This window comes from Primulina tabacum, chromosome 17 (assembly GCF_025594145.1).
Source record: "Primulina tabacum isolate GXHZ01 chromosome 17, ASM2559414v2, whole genome shotgun sequence".
NCBI classification, from domain to species: Eukaryota; Viridiplantae; Streptophyta; class Magnoliopsida; order Lamiales; family Gesneriaceae; genus Primulina; species Primulina tabacum.
Window position 1 is genome coordinate 32,324,083 of NC_134566.1, and position 23,021 is coordinate 32,347,103.

At 34.2% G+C, this 23,021-nt stretch overlaps 5 protein-coding genes, 1 long non-coding RNA gene and 1 other non-coding gene across 10 annotated transcripts; 6 read left to right on the forward strand and 1 right to left on the reverse strand.

Annotated features, from left to right (window-relative positions):
• Positions 1 to 2,581: 2,581 nt before the first annotated feature.
• LOC142531184 (uncharacterized) lies at positions 2,582 to 3,290 on the forward strand. The gene is made up of 2 exons (XR_012816226.1): positions 2,582 to 2,720; positions 2,842 to 3,290. It is a non-coding gene; the product is annotated as an uncharacterized LOC142531184 (long non-coding RNA).
• A 3,362-nt stretch (positions 3,291 to 6,652) lies between these two features.
• Positions 6,653 to 11,514, forward strand: LOC142531855 (DUF21 domain-containing protein At2g14520-like). Of its 4 annotated transcripts, none has more exons than XM_075638122.1 (12): positions 6,653 to 7,011; positions 7,893 to 7,969; positions 8,062 to 8,145; positions 8,751 to 8,864; positions 8,962 to 9,048; positions 9,204 to 9,343; positions 9,440 to 9,527; positions 9,832 to 9,905; positions 10,495 to 10,622; positions 10,700 to 10,971; positions 11,045 to 11,128; positions 11,231 to 11,514. In XM_075638122.1, the coding sequence occupies exons 1-11, from the start codon at positions 6,834 to 6,836 to the stop codon at positions 11,090 to 11,092; spliced, it is 1,290 nt and encodes a 429-aa protein (XP_075494237.1). In that variant the 5' UTR covers positions 6,653 to 6,833; the 3' UTR covers positions 11,093 to 11,128; positions 11,231 to 11,514. The 4 variants fall into 4 exon arrangements, with proteins under 4 accessions (XP_075494237.1, XP_075494238.1, XP_075494239.1 ...); XM_075638123.1 differs by having other exon boundaries at positions 11,235 to 11,514; XM_075638124.1 differs by having other exon boundaries at positions 11,320 to 11,514.
• A 492-nt stretch (positions 11,515 to 12,006) lies between these two features.
• LOC142531857 (uncharacterized) lies at positions 12,007 to 15,295 on the forward strand. Its single transcript, XM_075638126.1, has 7 exons — positions 12,007 to 12,336; positions 12,782 to 12,846; positions 12,931 to 12,992; positions 13,131 to 14,118; positions 14,212 to 14,287; positions 14,397 to 14,519; positions 14,604 to 15,295. Exons 4-7 carry the CDS (start codon positions 13,766 to 13,768, stop codon positions 14,757 to 14,759), a joined length of 708 nt encoding a protein of 235 aa, XP_075494241.1. The 5' UTR covers positions 12,007 to 12,336; positions 12,782 to 12,846; positions 12,931 to 12,992; positions 13,131 to 13,765; the 3' UTR covers positions 14,760 to 15,295.
• LOC142530711 (uncharacterized) lies at positions 12,138 to 13,744 on the forward strand. The gene is made up of 5 exons (XM_075636525.1): positions 12,138 to 12,336; positions 12,782 to 12,846; positions 12,931 to 12,992; positions 13,070 to 13,151; positions 13,205 to 13,744. The coding sequence occupies exons 1-5, from the start codon at positions 12,138 to 12,140 to the stop codon at positions 13,742 to 13,744; spliced, it is 948 nt and encodes a 315-aa protein (XP_075492640.1).
• Positions 15,296 to 15,759: 464 nt separating the features above from the next.
• On the forward strand, positions 15,760 to 18,506 carry LOC142531856 (malate dehydrogenase, glyoxysomal). Its single transcript, XM_075638125.1, has 9 exons — positions 15,760 to 16,014; positions 16,197 to 16,412; positions 16,963 to 17,277; positions 17,445 to 17,534; positions 17,628 to 17,711; positions 17,799 to 17,834; positions 17,938 to 18,027; positions 18,110 to 18,204; positions 18,281 to 18,506. Exons 1-9 carry the CDS (start codon positions 15,955 to 15,957, stop codon positions 18,351 to 18,353), a joined length of 1,059 nt encoding a protein of 352 aa, XP_075494240.1. The 5' UTR covers positions 15,760 to 15,954; the 3' UTR covers positions 18,354 to 18,506.
• Positions 18,507 to 18,968: 462 nt separating this feature from the next.
• On the reverse strand, positions 18,969 to 19,042 carry TRNAV-AAC (transfer RNA valine (anticodon AAC)). The gene has a single exon. It is a non-coding gene; the product is annotated as a tRNA-Val (tRNA).
• A 1,521-nt stretch (positions 19,043 to 20,563) lies between these two features.
• LOC142531689 (L-galactose dehydrogenase) lies at positions 20,564 to 22,994 on the forward strand. Its single transcript, XM_075637915.1, has 5 exons — positions 20,564 to 20,833; positions 21,177 to 21,405; positions 21,628 to 21,927; positions 22,344 to 22,472; positions 22,847 to 22,994. Exons 1-5 carry the CDS (start codon positions 20,649 to 20,651, stop codon positions 22,976 to 22,978), a joined length of 975 nt encoding a protein of 324 aa, XP_075494030.1. The 5' UTR covers positions 20,564 to 20,648; the 3' UTR covers positions 22,979 to 22,994.
• Positions 22,995 to 23,021: the final 27 nt, after the last annotated feature.

The following is a 23,021-nucleotide window of genomic DNA, read 5'->3' on the forward strand; positions in this document are numbered from 1 at the left end:
TATTATAATATGGTTTTTAGTCGATTCAGCTATCTAAAATAAAGATAGAGGTCGTCGATCGAGCTTCAGATTAGTATCTGTGATGTAAATGTCACGTTTCATTGGTAAAGTTACAGAGATGTTCATTTATACATATAAGTGATCATTCGATGATACACTGAAGAACCCAGGATTTCCAGGGTAGTCAACATTCACAAAAGAATACTACAAAACCCAACATGCAGCGAAGCAGGAAAATAAATTTATGTTACATATAAAATTATCCTTTTTTCACGTAAACGAATTCATATAATGCACATAAACATTAAAAGTTTTATATATTTTTATAAGACGTGTATTATTACTACTTTAAAGCAATATTATGTGATATTGAAAATAAATCAAAAGCATGGTACAAAGTATATATCAATGATCTCAAAGCGATAAATGAAACAACATATGAAATAGTTGTGCACATTGCAAAAAAACATGTTCAAATGATGCAAATGTAACATCATATTCTCAATTCTTGTATTTATGTTCAAATATTTACTTATATTTCAAGTGAATTTTTATAGGTATCCGTTAACAATGACACATCAGCAAGTCTTATATTATTGAGGACGCGACTTCATATTTTATTGGTTCCTCGGTGAAAGAATGCACTGAACTCCTCGATAAAGTATACGTAATTGTAATTTTAAATCTAAATGTTAAGTTTTCAAACTTACAAATTATTAAACTGTCAAATGAAAACAAATGATAAAAAGAACATGATGAAAACAAAATTTGTCATTCCTCTTGACAACCAAATCAAGGAAAAACGTGCACTTCTTTGAGTAGGTCTCTTGTGATACGGTCTCAAGAATCTTTATTTATGAGAAGGGTCAACTCTATCGATATTCACAGGTAAAAAATAATACTCTTAGCATAAAAAGTAATAATTTTTTCATGAATGACCCAAACAAGATATCCGTCTCATAAAATACGACCCGTGAGACCATTTCACACAAGTTTTTGCTCACTTCTTTTCAAGCTCTAAGTGCAAGGATCAGAAAATGAAAAAAAGTTCACCAAAAACTACAAATATACAAGATGATGTATAGGTGTCAAAACAAACCACAAATGAAATTATTGACATCGAAAATAATGAGACAATAGCTACATCTACTTATATGAAAGCGGATATAATCTGTAAATGGCCAGTTGCTGTACAGTTCCCGGTAACTTCCATAACACATGTCGTTAGCCTGATCTTCCACCACACTACGTAGAGAGACAATAGCAAGTGGGATGGGTTCTTCTCTCCATCGCAACACACACCTGCAGGTTACAGTTTCCGTTTGTTTCCTTCTTCCCTCTTCGTTTTCCTTTTGTCTTCCTTTTTTTTGGAGCCTCCGTCTTCTTCCTTCCACCATTGCACCGAGCAAATTCCAACAAAAAATTTGCTTGTTGTCTTCTTTGTCTCCTTCTTGTTGCAGTTTATCGGTTTTAACTCTGCTGCGGGGAACTTTGCTTTGGAGCCTCGGTCTTCGTCTTTCCACCATTGCACCACCACAACACCGCACTTCAGGTGGGTTTGCTTCTTTCTTTGCCTCATCGTTTTCTTCTTTTCTTCCTTTGTTTCGGTGAGCAGATTGCATGTTTCAAGACCTTGAAATCGGCTTCTAACTTCGTGCCTACCTCTTTCAAGATTTTGTTGTCGACGTTTCTTGACTCTTGTTTTACAGCTTCAAACGCGCTGCTCTCGGAAAGCAAGAAATCCGCATTTTTTGCCAAGGAATCTTTTAATTTTTTGTAGCAAGCACTACGTGGTACAGTAATAAAGTTCAATGTTGTTCTTTCGAGAATGGGTGATGAAAGCAGCGCTACCACATACCTTATCCCGTGACTCGGCCCACAAGTGACGGCTTCTACATCCACATCTGAATAACCTGGACCTATTGAAATGCAATCATCCCCTGTTTCATAAATCATTTTACAACTCAGTCGATTAATTCATATCAGTAATTCTTTGGTTCATTGAACTGTGCATCGATTTATGTATATGTGTGTCTTGTCTGTGTGTGATTACCATTGCCTATGACTGACTTGTATATGCCAACAGATTTGGTGTTCACAATGTGTATTCCATCTGTGTTTGGGCTTAACTTAGGGGAAGAAATCGACATCTTCTCGACTAGGACACCTTGACATCCGTCGAATTTCATGTGAAACTGTGGGCTGTTTTGGATCCGCAAACCGGTCACCACTCACCACCAAGTTCGGGCTCATGAAAAACTGAATCAACTGTAAATATATGCAAATGAAATCAATTTCATTAGTTGTTAATCACCGCCTGACAATTTTTAACTTGGAGATTATCACTCACCGCGGGGATGTAACATCGTTTTTCCGTTAATACCCTAAAAAGGACACATATTTCGCGGCAATTACTGTCATTTTCTGTTCCAAATGTTATGAATATTGTTCTAAATTACAAAGATAAACAATGTATACAGAGGGGGATACAACCCACTTTCTTTGTATGTATGCATAATGTATATGAATCATAATTATCGCTACCTTGTGAGGTTTGCACGGAAGATCCCACCACTTCTGGCCATTTTCTTCAATGCTCCCAGCTCCAGTGAAATTGAAGCCGTGAAGATTGTAAAACACCAGCCACCGCGTAGTGCTGTCGGATTCTGGCCAGGAATCTGGTCCATTAGGCGGCATTAGCACCCCATCCACCTTCACAGGTACGGTAATTAATGACATTCCCTTGTAATTTCTTCGCATATTGCACAATTTTTAATTCAAAATTCAACACCATTAGGAAACAACTATGATCTTACCTGAAAAATGTGCCCCGGCTCACAGGGTCCAGGAAAAATGGTTGAAGTAATAAGAAACACCTGATATGATGGGACCAGAACCACTCCATTTTCCACTCGGCATGCCTCCTTCCATGCAGCTTTGAAGGCATCAGTGTCATCAGTATCTCCGTCTCCAATAGACTGCACCGTAATCAGACACATTGAAAATGCAGCTCGTGCTCGAGAAGTTCTCGGGTTGGGGAAGAGGCGAGTCGGCTGGAACAGTGGGAGATTGTTCCGGGAATCGGCTGGGGTAACTTTAGATGAAATTTCACTCTTTTGCTTCTTGTTCATGTGATTTTGATGTCTCCCTCCATCCACATTGGCTAAATTTGGATCAAGAGTTGTACATTCAAGATCCGTAACACGAATAAGCAGTGTATGATTTCCATTGTGCAAACAAGGCAAATGAACTAAGAAATTTGTGATATATGGCAGGATTATCTTTGTACATTTTTCTAAGACTGAGAGTGACTTATTGTGGGAATTTAATGCAACTTATTTTTTTCCTCTCCGTCGTGAAGGAAAATTAATTAAGAAGATGAAAGCTCAAAGAAAGTGGTTGTCTTGTGTTGTGTTGTGTACATTAGCAACTGGCAAAGATGGAAGTAGAGGCTAAGTTTTATACTCAACAAGTTTATTTTTTGAATTCTCTAACATTAAGCAAAGAAATCAAACATGATTTTAACCATTTTTAAAATTTATTATTTTGTATTTAATTTATTCGGAGCTATTAGAGCGGGATCTACTTTTTCGTTAATCCATGAACAAGATCTATACATCTCGATCTCTGCTTTTCGTGAAAAAATACCAATTGGATTTACAATATCTTTCAGCGGTTTCTTCAATCTCTTCTGGTCTCCATCTTGCTCTTAGTTCGTACGTGAGTTTCCCTGCTGGTTTTCCCTTTTGCAATCTGTTAGCCTTATTTTTTTTAAAAAAAAGAATCTCCAGATTGTTTTGGAGTTGATACTAAAACCTTGTTTCTATTGAATTTTTAAGGATTAATGTCCTGTTGTTGTCGGAGTTGTTGCGTTTCTTTGGAAGAGATTTTATTTTGGTTATTGTTTTACTTAAGCATTGGTAATTATGATCTTTACCGGAATTTTTTATTATGTTGTTTGATATGTTTACCGAAAGATGTAGGATGGATGTTTCTCTTATTCAGCTCCCCATAATACTCTTTGCTTCAATTGAACACAATATAATAATAATAATAAAAAAAAGTCATTGCTAAGTTTCAGACATATATGTATATAAGAAGGAATTGAAATATTCAAAGGATTCACCATTTATTTGTGCTTTTATTTGTTCTCGTGTAATATTTTTTCCCCCATGGACTCCCATGTTGATTTTTTTGAGCTTTTTTACCCTATGCTTTGAGTTTGGAATGTTTCCATGTGAAAAAGTGGGGTTTTTATTTTGAAATATATAAATAATTTTATGTAATGTTATTGAGACATGTTTTTTTTATAGTATAGCTATTGTCGATTATTCAAGATGTATCTCACTTGACATGTTATTGATGAACTAATTAATAGCTGATGTATTTAGTTGATTCCGATTTTAGCCAATAACCGCTATATAAAACCTTTGAATCATAGATATCCTCAGTAAATACCAATATATGATATAGCTTATGCAAATGTATTATTGCTCACGATTGGTTACGAATAATAGTTTGTCTTTCTTATTAGAAGAAAGTAGTTTAATAAATTCTAAAAAGTTTGTTTGCACAAATTGTTTAGTTTCAATAAACTAAAATGATATGATTAGATTTTCTGAATATTTTTATTTACAAGCATTTAAATTTATACAGTTGAGCACGAGTGAATATACTAGAATCTAACTCACCGTTGTTATGGGATTTGTTTTCTTCAGGGACAATCCCACAGTCAGAAACGAAGACTAAAGTGAACTTGTAATAATGAGAACATATCTAGACTTTTTGTTCTTTTTAAGCATGTAACATCTGGAAAAATTAAATAAAATATATGTCAATTATTATGTTGCTATTATGGCTAGACTTTGTTAATATTTTGATAGTAAGAGTCAGCAAATCTATAACTTGTTTCTTAGTTTTAACAAGAATATTCACCGAAAATAGCACGTATGTATAAAACATGCCCATTACAAAAATTTTTAAAATAATAACTATTTTTTTAATTATTATTATCCAATAGTTAGACAAAAATATCACATATGTCTTCACAATAACTTCAGAATAACAACATTGACCGAATGTATAAGATTGATAAGGTAGAATATATAATTCTTTTCTCAAAGCAACTTCTGGATTTTGATTACTAACACACACATTTATCAAAATATAGAAAACATACAACTGCTATTAGTCACATTTTTCCTAAAAAAAAAAAACAAAAGGAAAAAATGTTAAATATTACCCCCACATATTTAGCTGCTAATTTCTTGTTTATTCTTGTGACATAGCTGCGCTCAAATTGATTAGTTTCGTTATTGTTTTAAAAACGTTAAATAAAACTTTTCCATATTACTACATACACAATTTTAACCAAATTAAAGAGTATAATTTTAGACATTTTCAAAAATATATGTCCCTACATCTAATATATCAGTTTACACCTAAATATACTACATACGCATAAACTAATTAACTATATAGTTTTTTGTATCTACAATACTAACTTTTTTCTCCCCATATTTAGCATCTTTAGTTTTTTTTACACAAATAAATCAAACTTGATTATTGCTTTAAAAAATCACATTATATATTGTTCCATGTATTATTTTACAAAAAAAAAAAATACAATTACTTTAGTTTAGTTTATATATATTTAAATGTAATTCATTAAAAAAAAACAATAAAATTAAACATATACAAATATACACACATATTTATCAGCTTTAAAGTATAAACAAAATTTATCATATATTGCACAAAAACTTGGGTAAACACCTCAAGAAATTGAGGTCTCTATACCTAGTAGTAGATAAACTCTTGAATAATAATTGCGTGTTTGATTTCTTAACAATATTTTTTTGAGTATGTTTCTTGTGAGACGGTCTCACAAATCTTTATATGTGAGACGGTCTCACAAATCTTTATATGTGAGACGGGTGAACCCTACCGATATTCACAATAAAAAGTAATAATCTTAACATAAAAAGTAATATTTTTCATGGATGACCCAAATAAGATATCCGTCTCACAAAATACTACCCGTGAGACCGTCTCACAAAAATTTTTTCCTATTTTTTTTGGGAAGCTCGTCACACAGAGTTTGTCCAATTTATCTGATTGACGTGATTTACAAAACATCTTGTAAACTCAAAGATTTACTCAGTATGACCGAAAAACAGCGGTTATAACTTCTAAGTTTCATCCTCGAAAATGATAATGAGAGGTATTGAACCATGTAACACTAGTCTACTCTAGTCTAGTCTAGTCTAGAAAACTAGTTTACTCAAAGAAAAAACGAATACTGAATCAGAAGAAAAGATCAGGCATTAAAATGAGTAGAGTGAAAAAGAAAAAAAAAATCATTTTTTAATTATTTTTTTGTTTTTTTGCAATTTATAATATTACATAAATGATTATTTCCGAAATAATTTTTTTTTTCGATTTTGTTTCATATATTTCTCATTTTTTTAGTATACGACCACCACACAATTCTCGATAAAAATATGATTATATTGTATTGTAAAATATAAAAAAGAGAGAATAATATTTTTATGTGTGGATTCTCGAAGAATCGGTGTCACGCATAGGTGTCGCTAAAGTTTTGTACAGATAAGTACGTCACTGTAGAGATTGGAACTGTATCAGAAATATATCTTTCACCAGAAAACACCACCTGGCCAATATTCTCATCCTCCCACGTCACCTCTTCCTGTATCTGTTATAAATGTCTCGAGAGTCCGCACCCTCCGGTTCTTGCACACTCTCTGCTCTGCGCATTTCGAGGCAGCTGAATTTTAGACGCGAGGTAGCGTCGGCGGCGTTTGGAGGATTGAATGGCGGTTGAGCATACATGTTGCGGGACGGATTTCTTCATTTATATTATAATAGTTGTTTTTCTGGTTCTGTTCGCGGGGTCAATGTCCGGGCTTACTCTGGGGCTGATGTCGTTGAGTCTCGTTGATCTTGAAGTTCTTGAAAAATCTGGAACTCCAAAGGATAGGAAACATGCTGGTAAACGCTTTTGTTAAATTTTTTTTTTAAAAAAATCCTATTTATTTCCTGTTTTATTACTATATGCATTTTTCGTGATTACCTTGTTCATTTGAATACAGGGTTTGTGTTGTTAGGTTAATTTATGCGTTGGTTATTTGAATTATCGTATGATATTATGTGAATTTGCAATGAGGCGTGTGGATTCACGTGTGAGTACTTATCGTTCGTAGAAACGGCTGCCGAGGCCATCGCGGAGCTATTGTTACGAATCTGGAAAATATTTAATGAACAAATTAGAAAATTTGGAAAAATTTCAAAAACTTTGTTGCATCCATCAGCTACCATTCCCCTTCCGGAAACGCAACCACTGTTTATGGTGTTTGATTTTTTTTTCCTTTCACGTAACACTTTTTTTTACGACTCTTTGATGGTGTAGAAAGAGCGTATGATTTATATTTAATTTTACTTTCTGAAAGATGTTTTTTTTCTCCACTGTACACCGGCGAGACATGGGAGACATTGTCTGGACGACGGTGTTATGTCATATGTATATTTAATACTGATGATAAATGATATATTTTGAAATTTTAAAAATATAGTATAGATAAATAAAACAATGTAATTACAGAATATTTTCAAGTATTGATGAAAAATAGATTTGAGAATAATATTCATGTTGACAGATATAAAATTTTAAAAATTGCCTTTTAAATATTGTCATAGAGAATGTGATATATTTTTAAGTCTGTTCTGGGAGAACGAAAATATTTTTTCTAACACTTCCAGGCATTGCCTTAGTTTTTGATGATTTTGCTAATCACCTGGCTTTGTGCTGTATTTTCTTTTTGATTTCTTCATTGTGTGTGGTATTGATACGAAGTTTCATTCGGTGCTTACAGCAAAAATACTACCCGTTGTCAAGAATCAGCATTTATTGCTTTGTACCCTTCTTATCTGTAACGCTGCTGCAATGGAGGTACACAGAGCTTTATAGTTGTGAGCCAAATGTGATTTTAATCGATACGTTGGATTGTTTAATGTTTGAGTTTTTATTTATTTGATTTTTAGGCGCTTCCTATTTTCCTGGACGGCTTAGTTTCAGCTTGGGGCGCAATCCTGATATCTGTTACTTTAATACTTCTATTTGGTGAGGTAAGAAATTTGCTTTGTATAGGTATTATGAGGCCTTTCATCCCTGTAAGAAAATTACAATCCCTGATTCCGGCAGGAGAAGAAAATTAGCTCGACGTAAATTCCATCAGTATTTTTTGGCCTTCATTTCTCTGAGAGAGCAAAAGTGATCGAACTGAAATTTTCAGAGACTTTAGGAGGTTGATACATGTTAGAACCAAGCATGCATACTGCAACAATCAGAGTAATAATTGATCAGATTGGGAAAGCTAATAGATATTTGATTGTTGTCAAGATCAAAATACGCCAGGAGCTTAATGTAACATTCTTTTATAGTTAATAACATTTTCATTTTCTTTTCACCACTCCCTTTAAAGGCTAGATTTGAGGTCTTTTACGAGCCATATCAAGACTGGATTTACAATTCTTAACGTGGAGATAATTGTACATCAAGGATGGCATCAAATCATCTACTAAAAAAATGAGGGAAAAATTTCAATCTGCTATATCTATTGCTGGACTTTTAGCATTGCATTCTTATTATCTCCTCTGTTCAAGCACATAGCAACCTAGTAGTATATTGATAAGATTGAGCAAAAAGAACTTATTCCTTTCTATATCTTCAGATTATCCCACAATCTGTTTGCTCTAGACATGGACTTGCTATTGGTGCTACTGTTGCTCCAGTAGTTCGCTTGCTTGTCTTGATCTGTTTTCCAATTGCATATCCAATTAGCAAGGTACATGTTTTGATCCTGGTTCTCGCCGGTGTGCAGAAAGTAGTTGATTTGTTTAAGCAATTTAACACCTTTTACACACTGTTTCTGTACTTTCTAGTTGTTAGACTATTTGCTTGGCCATGGGAATAGAGCTCTATTTCGACGCGCTGAACTGAAAACACTAGTTAATTTACATGGCAATGAGGTATGAGATAAAAATCCATCTTTATTTTTTTTCCCTTTTTACTGCCTTCACTTTCAGGTAATCATTGATTATGCTTATGTTTGAACTTTGTGATCTGGGGCTTTAGCTTCCCTGCTTTGATGCCCTAATTTGACTTGTCTGCTTTGAACCTGCAGGCAGGTAAGGGTGGAGAACTTACACATGACGAGACAACAATTATTGCTGGGGCACTGGAACTCATTGAGAAAACAGCCGCTGATGCCATGACCCCAATATCTGATATTTTTACAATTGATATAAATGCGAAGCTTGATAGGTCTTGACACTTAGACAAGTCTTATAAGTTCCGCAAGTGGACTTTCTGTCAAGTTTGTAAATAATAATAATAATTTTGTTATCTGTTATGTTTTAGGTTCTTGATGAATCAAATTTTGGAAAAAGGACATAGCAGAATCCCTGTTTACTATGAACATCCTACTAACATCATTGGACTTGTTCTGGTACATGTTTCATCTCTGGTTCAGTCTCAGAGAGCAATTAGTATTACAAATATTGGTGTGCATGCACTGTTTTGGTGGGGGACTTATCCAACTGGAGTAACCTATTAACTGCTACTGGAGATATACACTTGTGTTTCTAATTGGGGGAAAAAAAGGCTTGTCATGATTGTTCAGTTTTCAATTGTTTCCATTCTGTGCTAGCTGCCACTAAACCACTTATATCACTACTTTGAGATTGTTGTTTTTTGATGTTCTGGTTGATGTAGTTGCCTGACTGTTCTTCTTTTACTTATTTAACTTGTAGGCTAAAAACTTACTCACCGTTCATGTAGAAGATGAAGTCCCAGTGAAGAGTGTCACTATTCGCAAAATTCCAAGGTCTGTTGGCACACCGAAACTTTATAATTGGTCATGGAATTGTCTAAAAATTGAACACAGTGAAAATCAATAATTGTTTGCTCCAACAAATTTGTTTTCGTAACTATTTTTGAATGCCAAACCTGTCATTTTTTAGGTTTTACCTGGACGTGAACTCGAAGACGAACATTTGTTGTTTTTGTGATCTCTGAATGTATATACATACCTGCACATATCTATACAAAAAACACTCAAATTATAACATTCTAGTTCAGAAAATAAAATATTGTTGACTTCTATTTTGGTTTTTGTCTCCGCTTTTTCTCGTATGCGCTCTTTTAAATTTCTATCTTTTCAACTTAGTGAAATGAAGACGCGCTTAATCTTGGCTTGCGTTTGTGAAAATTATTTGTTTGGTTCTTTTAAATGCATTATTTGGTTGATTTAATCTCCATTGATCCTTCATGTCCCGAGATATTTGGAAGATATTAAAGGAGTGCTTTAAGTTGCATAACAACAGACCTTACGGTGATCATATACCATTCATTCTTGGATATAAGTGACGAATACCCTTGATAATCCTTGGCATTCTGTTTGTTTACTGTTTCAGGGTTCCAGAAACCATGCCATTGTATGACATTTTGAATGAATTCCAAAAGGGCCATAGTCATATGGCTGTTGTAGTAAAACCGAGTGCTAAAGCCCTGGACCAGCCTGCTGCCTCAGTACCCGTGGATCGTAAGCTAACTTATGTTTACTAAAACAATATATAGGGCATAGGCCCAACTCTATTTTTTACAATTTCTCACATGTAGAATCAGTCGTGGACGTGAGGGTAGACATTGATGGCGAAAAGCTTTCAAAGGAGAATAAGAACGTAAAGGTCCAAAGACCACTGCAGAAATGGAAGAGTTTCCCAAACAGTGGGAACAATTCATTCAAGGGTACTCCTAGGAGCAAGAAATGGACCAAAAACATGTACTCTGATATCCTGAAAATAGATGAAATGCCACTGCCTACCCTCCCTGAAGAAGGGGAAGCAGTTGGAATCATAACTATGGAAGATGTCATCGAAGAGCTTTTGCAGGTGAAATCCATTATGCCTGTGTTTGAAAACCCGAATCTTATAATGTCACTAATTTAGTAATTTCAAATTGCAGGAAGAGATATTTGATGAAACGGATCATCATGTCGAGGATTCATCATAACATCTGGTTTGTGATGTACTGATCTGAGACACACCGGTAAGCATTACGTCCTATGCCAGTAAATTTAGGCAGTTTTACGATGGTATGTAGAAATTCGAACCCGGACTATATCAGTCTAATTGTTTTTTTTTGCTGTAGATAGATCTGAGGAAACTCTTGTTTCTTGTTAGTCGTTATGATGACAATGTCATAAGATGTCTAAACTGGGAATGTTTTTGGGAAATTAGGCATTCAACCGAATTCCCACCAGATTCCAATCTTCAGCTCAGAAAGACCAACCAGATGTCGTTCTCCATGTGATTCCATAGCAAATTTACTAGTGATATTTTTTTTGGGGACCAATTCAAAGATTGTGTCTAATGTTGTAAAAAAATGTTATGTATTGATAGCTGATTTTTGAAAAACTCAAATTGTACATATAACTGAGATAGTGTCATTAACTACTTTGGTTTAACAACTTTTTTTAATAAAATAAAATAAAAATTAATATATCTTCGATACTTCCGAAGTTTGGTTCATTGATATTCTTATATTTTTAGTTCGCATAATACTAATTGATCTGGTAATAGGTTTTAAAATTTATTGATGCATGATTGAGGAATTGTCATGGATCAACTTGTATGTTAAGGTGATTCAATAATACAATTGATTTGGAGTCGAATTTATTTCCCCGTGAAATATTATTTCAATGAATCAACACAATTATATATTTTGTGAATAAATTACAAAACTCAAAACCATATACCATCTAAATAAATTTCTGGGCCAATTTGTGGGCCTTGTACAGTAAACGGGCCAACTACGTAGTCCACAATACGAATTCCAATTGCGGAGTTTTTTTTTAACAAAAGTCCACGTAAGACGGGTTCCAACGGCTAGTTACAGGCTGATCCATGTTGAAAATTTCATTTTCACCTTTCTGCTGTCTTCCGACCGAAGATGACAACGTTCCATTAATACTTCCAACTTCCACGACCCAATTCTCTTCAATTTTCACTTCAATAAAGGCTTTCTAAGGGGAAATTCCCCCCGAATAACGCACAAAATGGTGGAAATTGAAGAAAATTTCAGCAAATTGTTGTCATCATCGTCATCTTGTTCATGGAAAAATCGAGAGACGGCCGACGAAGCTGGAGAGGAGGGCGAGGAATTTTATGAGAATCTGGAGGCGCCCAAGTTCGTTGATTTCACTGTTCCAGATCATTTCCACCCGGACGACGGATACTGGTTTTGCCTCCGTGTTGGTTATTGTTTTGTGTTTAAGCTAGATTTTTCTTTCAGTAATTAGGTTTATTCTAGACTTGGAACTACCTTTATTTTGAAATTTAGCTTCTTCCTTTTGTTTTCTTCTTTCTTTTTCCCCATTTTTCATGAAGTTCAGTTTTAGTTCTATATATTTCGAGGTACTTGGTATACATATGGTGGAAAATTTGATAGATTATATACAGAGAACGTATTTTAGTTGGTGTTTAGATTGAACTCAACTTGTTTAAAACTTATTTAATGAACTTTATTCTTTCATGGTCGAAAATTTATTTGGATGAGCTTTGGTATATAAATTTATTCTGAAACTGTTGTATCATTTGATTAACTAAATGAAATGCTGGAAATAAATTTGTCTCTGCCATCAAATGCATTCTTTAACAAGTAATTTTTTTGAAGAACTCGTTATTATTAGCATTGTTTCAGGATGTGACAAAAAACACGAGGAAGAAATGGATCATGAAGCAATCTACAAGAACTTTGTCCTCAGGGTTTGCATCGATCTATTTTCTTGGTTAGTTGAACGTTCTTTGAATAATTTCAAATTTTTATGATGCTATAATTTATTTATACAGGTAATGGCAGCTAGAAGTCCAAATCTTGTAAGGCTTAGGAAAGCTCTTGGAAAATCTTCAAGGTATTTATAGCTTGTTAAATACAAGGATTATTACACTATTAGTGCAGTGTGAATTTTAGGTGAGATTTTTGTTTTAGGTGTTATTTTATCATATATGTTTTGATAATGACTCTACCCCAATCAAATTTTATTTTGCAGGACACCCTTAAAATGTCCTATGTCAGCTCCCCCTAAATCTGCCAAACCAAGATTAAATTTCTTCTCTTTCTCAGAAGATGGATGATGAAATGAAAAGGATCATGAAGCCTTCCTCGAAGCCTGGACTTACACCAATGACTAAGGTTAAGCAGGTTGCTTCTAAGTATCTTACGACTCCAAGGAACAAAACCAAATTATCGAATCCAAAATCATTTCGAAGTGTTCAGAATGCAAAACCAGCTAATGTTGAAGTGCCAAAAAGTAGAATGATAGCAAAGGCTTTAGTTTTTTACTCTCCCAAAAAAACAATCAAGGTAAAAACTTCACCCTTAACTAAGTTATGCGAGCGAATGAACAAGCTCGAGATAACGGATCAGAAAAAGCAACTCATACTGGGCCTTTCTAGTAAATCATGCAGTAATTGGCAAACTGATGCTTCAATAAAGAAAGGGGAACTGCTTCATTCTCAAACTTGTGATACAATCGAAGCAAAATCAGTTGGATTGAACAGAAGTAAAAGTAAAGGCAAGTTACCAAATAAACAAGTCTCCAAGAAATTGTTGCTAGATGATCCTATAGATTGTTCAAAATCGATAAGACGGCAGCGATGTTGAAAAAAGTTACTGGCAGCAGAAATGGTGAAAGAGTTTCAAATTGAAGAATCAGTGCAAGAAGAAGGCTGCGCATCTTCAGTTATGCCACCATTGCTACACAATACAGATTCGGCCTTAGAAAATCATTACAATGGAGAAGGGAGGTGTGTGCAACTGGAATGTAGTGATACTGCAAGTTTTCAAGCCACAAACAGAGAGGATGGTGATATCAAAGATGGAAATGAACCAAATGAAACTTCAAAAACTAACTCAGATGGTCATGTAGAATCTTTTAGCCAGAGAATTGAGAATGATTCTTCTGAAAGACGGAGAAATGAACGGGAACTTATGGACTGTGATGACAAAGAGAATACTGCGGGTGCTGATGAGAACAGGTTTGAGTCTTCTTTCCGTAATTTGTTTGAGTGTTGTTTGGGTTATTGATTTCTGGAATCATCTGTTTGCATAACTTAGTTAATTGTTTGCAGAAGGCATGATAATAATACGAACCAAAACGAAAGAAAAATATTTGGCATGCATGACAAATATGGCGTCATCAAAAAGGTTCGTTATTTTTCTTTAATTTCATCTTTTTTTAATATCAAATTTCATCTTTCATTTTGATTGATCTTTGTGTTACTATTAAAACATTGCTTTCTATAATTAATGACAGGCTGCTCAAGCACAAGAAAATAATTTGAAGGAGGGTTTGATTTTATCTGGTGCTCTTGCTCCTGGAGTGAAATTCAAGAAACCAAAACCCACTAATCCTAAACCTTTTAAACTAAGAACGGATGTAATCTTTTATTTACCTCCACTCTCGCTCTTGGAATCGGCTGTATATTTTGTGTGGAAATCTTACATCAGTTTAAATTTACAGGAGAGGGGAATTCTTAAAGAAGCTACATTGGAGAGAAGAGCCAATTCCTTGGCATCTCAAAACGAAAGTTCAAATTCAAGCACGTTAGGTGGAAAGTTGCAGATGAAGCAAGGGAGTGATAACCAAGGAACTTTCTTCCCTTTTATTCCTACTTGATGAAGTAATAATATTCTGAAACTCTTGTTCTACTAAACGTGTAGTTATCACAATCCTCTCTCAAAAGCAACGCAACTCAAAGATTGGAGAAGTTCAGAAAAATTGCATCTCTAGTTCAGCCTCAAGGGTGAGTGAGAAACACGCCTTCTTTGTTTTGAAAAATAACAAGGTGTAATTTTTAAAAATTCCGAGTTTCGCCTAATTTAACAAGAGGATTGCTTCAACAAAGAAGGAAGTAGTGACTTCTTTCTTGATTCCTGGTCAAAAACTTGAAGCCATACACGAAAATTCACCCAAGCATCCTGAACTAAAAAGGGTCGTGAAAGAAACTAGGAATGGCGTTTCTTCTAGCACTGTTGCTTCCTCATCTCGATCTACGCCCCGTAGGAGGAGGCCGTGACTGCTGTGGAGCCAAACTTTCATGGCACCAATACACCAAGGAGTTGCACTAAGAGACTCTTAAATTGATTATTTTTTTGCCTGGCTCTCTTGAAGGATTTATTGTCAAGGGAAATAATTATCTAGTGTCAAATTATTGATGTTTGGATAAATTTTAAAAGTTTTTAAACCAACTTGAAACTAAGAAGAACTCAAACTTGATTTTTATAGAAAGTATTTTTTTAGTTGACACATGCAAATATCAAATAATTTCCAGTCACACAATTAAAATAGCTCTTGAAAAAGATTATTATATCAAATCATTTTGAGCACAAGCTAACAAGTTTTGTTCTTGTGTAAATTTCCAAAAAAATAAAATAAAATAAATATCTCACTCTGTTAGTCATTTTCTTAAATAGTCTAAAAAATTATTATATTCTGCAACGAAGGTAAAATTTTATTTGTCAATTTTTAATATATTTTAATTAAAAAATAGTTTTTTTAAAAAATAAAAATAAATAATATTATAAGAGAGGGATGGTTAAATTTGAATCAGATAAAATGGAAAAAAAAAAAAAAAAAAAACCAATGGACTACGAAAGCCAACCCAAAACAACGACGAGATTTTTCAGAGCCACAAGCATATTGGATACAGAAACAAGGTTCACAAAAATTCTTGCAATATCGTCAATAAATCCCAATCAGTCTTGCACTCTGATTTCTTGCTGACCCAACTCCTTATTTATCCATAAACGATTCACTTCTTGCTTCAAACACTATTATATTGTGACAATTCGATAACCAGTGTAGCAGCAAGATGGAAATCAATCAGCGTATTGCAAGAATTTCTGCTCATCTCCACCCTTCAAATCTTCAGGTTTATGCTCCAATAATCTGATCAGTACTCACTTCTTGTCAGTGAAAATTTGTGATGTTCCTTCGATTGTGCACGGCTTGTACTTGAGCGGAATAGATTTCGAAATTATCACTCATAAGAGTTTTCATGCTTCTGAAACTTATGTTTTGCTTTATTTTCTTCTTTTTCTGTTTGCTGAATAGATGGGGGAGAATCCCATTTTGAGACAGGCTGATTGCAGGGCAAAAGGCGGAGCTCCTGGGTACAAAGTGGCTATATTAGGTGCTGCTGGTGGCATTGGCCAACCTCTTGCAATGTTGATGAAAATGAATCCTTTGGTTTCAGTTCTTCATCTTTATGATGTTGTTAATTCCCCTGGTGTGACTGCTGATATCAGTCATATGGACACTGGTGCTGTTGTAAGTTACTAAAAAATTTGTATCTTTTTTACACAGATTGTAGTTCACCACACGACATTGAACCACTTGTCTGTTGGACTGGGTGTGGTTGCAACCACACTATACTGTATCGAGCTATTTGAATGCGAAGGTTTAATGTCTGGCAAAACATTTGTGAAGTTTCATCGTTATATCTGAGCACTCCAAAGCTAAGGAGGTGTATTGATTACCCTCCAATTGCTGATATTAGACATATGGAAACTTTCTGTTTTGACTTTTGAGTTAAATTATCTGTAATTTGCACAACTTAATTGTATTCCTTTTTTATAAATATTTAGTTTATGCCAGTTGCTCCAAAATCCTCCTAAAGGTAGTCTGAAATCAGTTATACATATGTGATTAACTGTCACAATTTAAGGCCCAAGAGTAGCTTTATGTGGTTGCATTGGAATATCAAAGCACTGTCAAATTTAAATAGGTGAACGTTAAATCGCACTTCCAAAATTGCATGGGTCCTGGTTTGGTTCCTGGTTTAATACTAACATGGAACCGATTTTCTGGTGTACGACAGGTACGGGGTTTTCTTGGGCAGCAGCAACTTGAGAATGCACTTACAGGAATGGACCTTGTAGTAATTCCTGCTGGGGTTCCAAGGAAGCCAGGAATGACTAGAGATGACCTTTTCAAAATCAATGCAGGGATTGTTAAAACCTTATGTGAAGGCATTGCAAAGTGTTGCCCTAATGCTGTTGTCAATTTGATCAGTAATCCAGTGAACTCTACTGTTCCTATTGCAGCCGAAGTTTTCAAGAAAGCAGGCATTTATGACCCGAAAAAGCTTCTGGGAGTTACCATGCTTGATGTTGTGAGAGCCAATACATTTGTGGTATGTTTTAACAAGTATTCATAGGTTTTTTTAGTGCTTTGTTATTACCAACTGGAAATGTGAAAATTCTGTTATATGCTAACATAGGATATAACATAATAATTTTTATTTGAATTTTATAATTATTAAGGCAATCGATTTCATGTTGTATCTCAATCTTTATAAAGGCTGAAGTTCTGGGACTTGATCCAAGAGAGGTTAGTGTTCCTGTGGTTGGCGGTCATGCAGGAGTGACAATTTTGCCACTTCTCTCCCAGGTGAAGATTTTTCCTTTTTTTGATCTTTTCATCAACATTTTCTTGTGTTATGGAGTTAAAAGAGGAAATCATCTTGGTATCATTGCTCTGCAGGTAAAACCTCCTTGTTCCTTAACACCTGAGGAAACCGAGTACCTAACCAAGCGTATTCAAGATGGTGGAACGGAAGTTGTTCAGGTATTATCAGTTCATATCCATTGAATTATTCATTTTTTACACACATTAAATTTGTTAAAGATTCAGAATCTTGTTCAAAATTTGCAGGCGAAAGCAGGTGCTGGCTCTGCAACACTATCCATGGTTAGTAACTTTCATCTTCAATCATCTTCTTGTGCTAACCGAAAATATTAAGGTGTAAATACTTTTCCAGTGAGGAGATAACATGGATAAGTCAAATTTGCAGGCATATGCAGCAGTAAAATTTGCAGATGCATGCCTCCGTGGATTACGAGGGGATGCTGGCATAATTGAATGTGCTTTTGTGGCTTCACAGGTATGATCTCATCCTCACTCAATGACCTACTAGTGAGGACTCATGAGGTGTGTGGTGATGTATGGTCGAATGATCATAACAGGTCACCGAACTCCCTTTCTTTGCCTCGAAAGTTCGACTTGGACGTGGAGGAGCTGAAGAGGTGTACCAACTCGGGCTTCTAAACGAGTATGAGAGGTACATTCTTTGCATATTATCACACTATTTTCCATTGCATATTATCAGGCATTAATGGGTATGCGACTGTTGACAGGGCTGGATTGGATAAAGCGAAAAAGGAGCTGGAAGGAAGTATTCAGAAGGGGGTTTCCTTCATTAGGAATTGAAAAAATATATAAGAATGTCCGTTGATAACCAGAGCAAATATGTTTGTTTTTTTGGCTTTCAACAACTTGTACCAGCAAATATATAATACATGCAGTTTCATAAGCTTCAACAAGGTTATAGAAATCTCTCTTGACATGTTTTATGTTCCTGTATATGTATCCATACTATTTTATTAAGATTGAGATACTTAGAATAACTAACTTTGGTGTCATGGTCTTTTTTAATAATTATATATATTTAAAAAAATGTTAAAATTTTAATACAAGTTATATGTAGTTCAGCGGATAGAGTCATTGTTTTTTGGGGTTTGGCTTATAGGTTCAATTTTTATTGAGGTTATTTTTTTATTTTTTAATTTATATATCAAAATTACAGTGTAGTCTTTCGTTATTTTTTATAATTTTATTTTGATCTTCATTTAAATATAAATCAAATGAATTATAAAAAATATTATACAATCAAGTAACGTGTGTCGGTCGGTGTACTGGTATAAATTAAACGCGTCAACACCAACTTCAAATTCACGGGCGTTTCTCTGCTTTGGTATCCAGTTTAGTTGGATGAATGGTTAAATATGGGGAATTGAAAAGTGGGAAAAAAAATAAAAAAAGTATTGGCTTCGCCCGGACTCGAACCGGAGACCTTCAGTGTGTTAGACTGACGTGATAACCAACTACACCACGAAACCGTTGTTCAGACTTTTGAACAATTTTATTAATTATTATTAAATATTTAAAGCAAGTTAAATTAGGAAAAACTCATCATCTTCCCGTGTGATATAAACGCACGACTTAATTTATTTGTTGATTGTTGATATGGCTAAAGAAAAAGAAAAGGAAGTACTATTTTTATGATACGAGAACTCAAGATCATTATTATTTGTTCTGCATCAGATAAACTTTCAAATTAAATAATAGTTTTCAAATCATGTTAGTAAAATAAACCATATTAAATAAATTATATGTGACAAGCTCGTTCAATAAATTGTGATTATGAGAAATCAAATTTATGACTATTGATCAAACACTTACATACTCTATCGACTCAGACACTCTTTGAAAGCTACCACTCGTTTTTATGGTTCCATTTGATGTCTCTCGAATGCAACTTCTTATTTCATAAAGGTTTTTAGTTAAATTTTCACGGTCTAATAAGTAATACAAATAGATAATATACATAATAGAGTTTGGATCCATAATCACAATATGTCTTTTAATCATTTATATCGAATTGTTAATTAATGATCACATTTTGTATTGGCAAAAACTTGTGTGAGACGATCTCACGGGTCGTATTTTGTGAGACATATATCTTATTTGGGTCATTCATGAAAAATATTATTTTTTATGCTAAGAGTATTACTTTTTATTGTGAATATCGATATGGTTGACCCATCTCACAGATAAAGAATCGTGAGACCGTCTCACAAGAGATCTACTCTTTTGTATTTTATCCGATTTTTATTTTTAAATTAAAAAAATAATATTATAAGTTAATCTAAGTAGTTATATATATATATAATAGTTTTATAATTTTAATATTTAAAAAATATTTTTTTATATTTTAAAAAATTAATGATATTATTATTATTTTAAATATGATTTTAATATTTAAAAAATAAATTTATTTTATATTTTAAATAATTAATATTATTATTATTATTTTTAATATGTACAAATAAATGTTGATTAAAAAAATTGTAGTTCCTAATTTTCTCGATAAAATTTTTGTTTTTATTTTTAATAAAAAAGATAGAAATTTTTATTTTAAATTCAATAAAAAAATAAAGTGATAGCATAGATATTTAAGAAATGTGGATAAAATGAAGATTTAATAAATATATTTTGGAGAAATAAAATATTAAAACAAATTTTTTTTGAAAAATTTCGGCATCCCATTTTAAAACATCTTGTAAATTGTAGTTATTTTTAGTTTTTTTACCAAATAAATTATGAGAACGTTCACTTTAAAACAACTTATAAATTATTTTCTAGAACTTATAACCTCAATCAAACACCCTCTAGATAAAAAAAAATAAAAATTTAGCAAATATTAGGGAAAAAATAGCAAATAAAATTTAAAAATCGTTGTTAAAATACAAATATACAATTTTGACGAAATTAATTAAAACATTAAATCTTAATTGAATATGTCTAAAGTTTAAAATTTTAAAAAATCATTAAAAGTCAATAAAATACACTCCTGATCGGACCAAAATGGCCGTACGCGCCCGCCTTTCAACCTCCTTAAAGGCTTCCATACACTAATAATCCTAGAAAGTGAAGCAATCTCCGATGGCGGCTTCAGCGGCTACTCCGCTTGAACTCCGCCCGCTGGGCAGTACTGGCCTCAAACTCAGTTCTGTGGGCTTTGGGGCTTCTCCTTTGGGCAATGTATTCGGGCCTGTTTCCGAATCCGACGCCATTGCCATCGTCCGTCGAGCCTTTAACCTCGGAATCAACTTCTTCGACACCTCCCCGTAACATATTCTCATCTTCTTCTCTGTTAATATTTTTGGGATGAACCAGAAATTTGATCGAGGGGACTAAGGCAGGCAGACAATTTAATTAATTTTGGTTTGTTCTTGCATTTTAAAGAAAATTACGGCTGAGACTTGATCTTATTACCCGCTGGATCAGCTGATCGTGGCTCCCCATGATATCTATTAATTTATAGGATTCTTCATTTGGATTTTTCAACTGTCGTTTGTTTAGGAAGATGAAACATATGATTTTCTCCTATCTTAATCTGCCATAGTAAATGATTTCGATTTCTTGGGCGAAAAGAAATTCTGGTGTCTTGATTTTGATCTGGATTTCTAGGTACTATGGAGGAACATTATCTGAGAAGATGTTAGGGAAAGCTTTAAAAGCTTTGGGAGTAGCAAGAAACGAATACATTGTATCGACAAAGTGTGGAAGGTATGTAGAAGGCTTTGATTTCAGTGCTGAAAGAGTGACTAAGAGCATTGATGAGAGCTTGGCAAGGTTGCAGCTTGATTATGTGGATATTCTGCAATGCCATGACATAGAATTTGGCTCACTTGACCAGGTTTTATTCGTTGTTTCACTTCTATGGTAGCATGTTATTTGTTAAAGAGCAGTGTATTATGGTGACATTATTAGATTTTATATAGATGGAGATTGTGTGACACCGTGCTCTGATAGTTTTTCGGATTTTGACTGATAAAATATTCGAAATATAGCTCCTGTTGTTGGACTAGGTGTTTTGTGTGTGTTGATTTTAGAATCTGGTAAACTTTCATTGAGACAGATCGTGAGTGAGACAATTCCTGCACTTAGTAAATTAAAAGAAGCAGGAAAGATCCGATTCATCGGTATAACAGGGCTTCCACTGGGAATTTTCACTTATGTTCTGGATAGGGTGCCACCAGGAACTGTAGATGTAGTCCTATCTTATTGTCACTATGGTATCAATGATTCTACTTTAGAAGATCTACTGCCTTACTTGAAGAGCAAGGGCGTTGGTGTAATAAGTGCTTCTCCACTAGCGATGGGTCTTCTGACCGAAAATGGCCCTCCAGAATGGCATCCTGCCTGCCCCGAGCTCAAGGTATGTCCCATCTCCTCTAAAGTATGGACATTCTTCATAGCTTTCTTGCTTGCACAATTTGTTGCGACCATGGATGATCCAAACCGAATAAGGCTTGAGTGAAACCCAACTTGAGCTCGATTTGAAAAGTAAATACAATAGTTTAGCTTATGATCGACCTGAATAAGTAGTAACTGTGAAGCTCAAGCTTGAGTTCGGCAAGCGCGATTAACGACAGTGTATTAACGACAATGCCTTCAAATTTTTTTATAAAATAGTTGCTAAACCTCGTTTTTCTAAATAGAATAGAGGTACGAATTGATAAATTTTAGTTGAATGCTAAATTAGTTTGTGTGTGTGTGTGTGTATCCAGCTCATTAACTTGGCCCTAAGTTAACTTAAAATTTACTGTTACTTCGACTAATATCATCTCTCAGGTTGCTTGTCAAGTTGCTGCTGCTCACTGTAAAAAGAAGGGAAATAATATATCGAAGTTAGCCATGCAATTCAGCTTATCGAATCAAGATATTTCGACTATATTGGTTGGGATGAACTCCGTCAAACAGGTTACATTTCTTTGTTTCTGCAGATGCCCTATAATCTCTTAGAAAAATTAACTACTTTGCACCAAGACAATCCTATTGCTTTCTCAGTGTGCCTCATACCATGCTCACCACAGTTTATTCGCGAATTGTTAGTGCATTTCGCTAGATGAGCTCATAAGCCACATATGTAATGATATACGGCAATAACGAACTAATTATAAGTGCAACATGAAATCCAAGAAGTACGATGTAAGAAGAAAATAATAGTTCAAGGTTTATCGTATGACAGAAATGGATGTGTTAGAAACAAAATGCAGATAAATTGACATTAGTTGAGCCGTGAACTAATGAATAGTGTAATAAATCAATTTTTAATGGCCCTCTTTGAAATTCAGGTTGATGAAAATGTAGCAGCAGCTGCAGAACTTGCTAGAGTTGGAATAGACAAAGAAACTCTGTCGGAGATCGAAGAGATTCTGAAACCTGTGAAGAATCAGACATGGCCAAGCGGTATTCACCAAAGTTGACGTACAATCTGGTGCACTTACAGAAAATTCATGTTGTTTGTTC

Bases quoted from the DNA above. Each gene is read 5' to 3' on its own strand.
- LOC142531855 (XM_075638122.1), top strand. From the start codon at position 6,834: ATGGCGGTTGAGCATACATGTTGCGGGACGGATTTCTTCATTTATATT. The intron at 7,970-8,061 runs GTACACAGAGCT...TTTGATTTTTAG, and splicing joins GTAACGCTGCTGCAATGGAG to GCGCTTCCTATTTTCCTGGA. The intron at 9,049-9,203 runs GTATGAGATAAA...TTGAACCTGCAG, and splicing joins TTAATTTACATGGCAATGAG to GCAGGTAAGGGTGGAGAACT.
- LOC142530711 (XM_075636525.1), top strand. From the start codon at position 12,138: ATGGTGGAAATTGAAGAAAATTTCAGCAAATTGTTGTCATCATCGTCA. The intron at 12,337-12,781 runs GTTATTGTTTTG...GCATTGTTTCAG, and splicing joins CTGGTTTTGCCTCCGTGTTG to GATGTGACAAAAAACACGAG. The intron at 12,847-12,930 runs GTTTGCATCGAT...TTATTTATACAG, and splicing joins ACAAGAACTTTGTCCTCAGG to GTAATGGCAGCTAGAAGTCC.
- LOC142531857 (XM_075638126.1), top strand. From the start codon at position 13,766: ATGGTGAAAGAGTTTCAAATTGAAGAATCAGTGCAAGAAGAAGGCTGC. The intron at 14,119-14,211 runs GTTTGAGTCTTC...AATTGTTTGCAG, and splicing joins GCGGGTGCTGATGAGAACAG to AAGGCATGATAATAATACGA. The intron at 14,288-14,396 runs GTTCGTTATTTT...AATTAATGACAG, and splicing joins AATATGGCGTCATCAAAAAG to GCTGCTCAAGCACAAGAAAA.
- LOC142531856 (XM_075638125.1), top strand. From the start codon at position 15,955: ATGGAAATCAATCAGCGTATTGCAAGAATTTCTGCTCATCTCCACCCT. The intron at 16,015-16,196 runs GTTTATGCTCCA...TTTGCTGAATAG, and splicing joins TCCACCCTTCAAATCTTCAG to ATGGGGGAGAATCCCATTTT. The intron at 18,205-18,280 runs GTACATTCTTTG...GACTGTTGACAG, and splicing joins CTTCTAAACGAGTATGAGAG to GGCTGGATTGGATAAAGCGA.
- LOC142531689 (XM_075637915.1), top strand. From the start codon at position 20,649: ATGGCGGCTTCAGCGGCTACTCCGCTTGAACTCCGCCCGCTGGGCAGT. The intron at 21,406-21,627 runs GTTTTATTCGTT...TCATTGAGACAG, and splicing joins AATTTGGCTCACTTGACCAG to ATCGTGAGTGAGACAATTCC. The intron at 21,928-22,343 runs GTATGTCCCATC...ATCATCTCTCAG, and splicing joins CTGCCTGCCCCGAGCTCAAG to GTTGCTTGTCAAGTTGCTGC.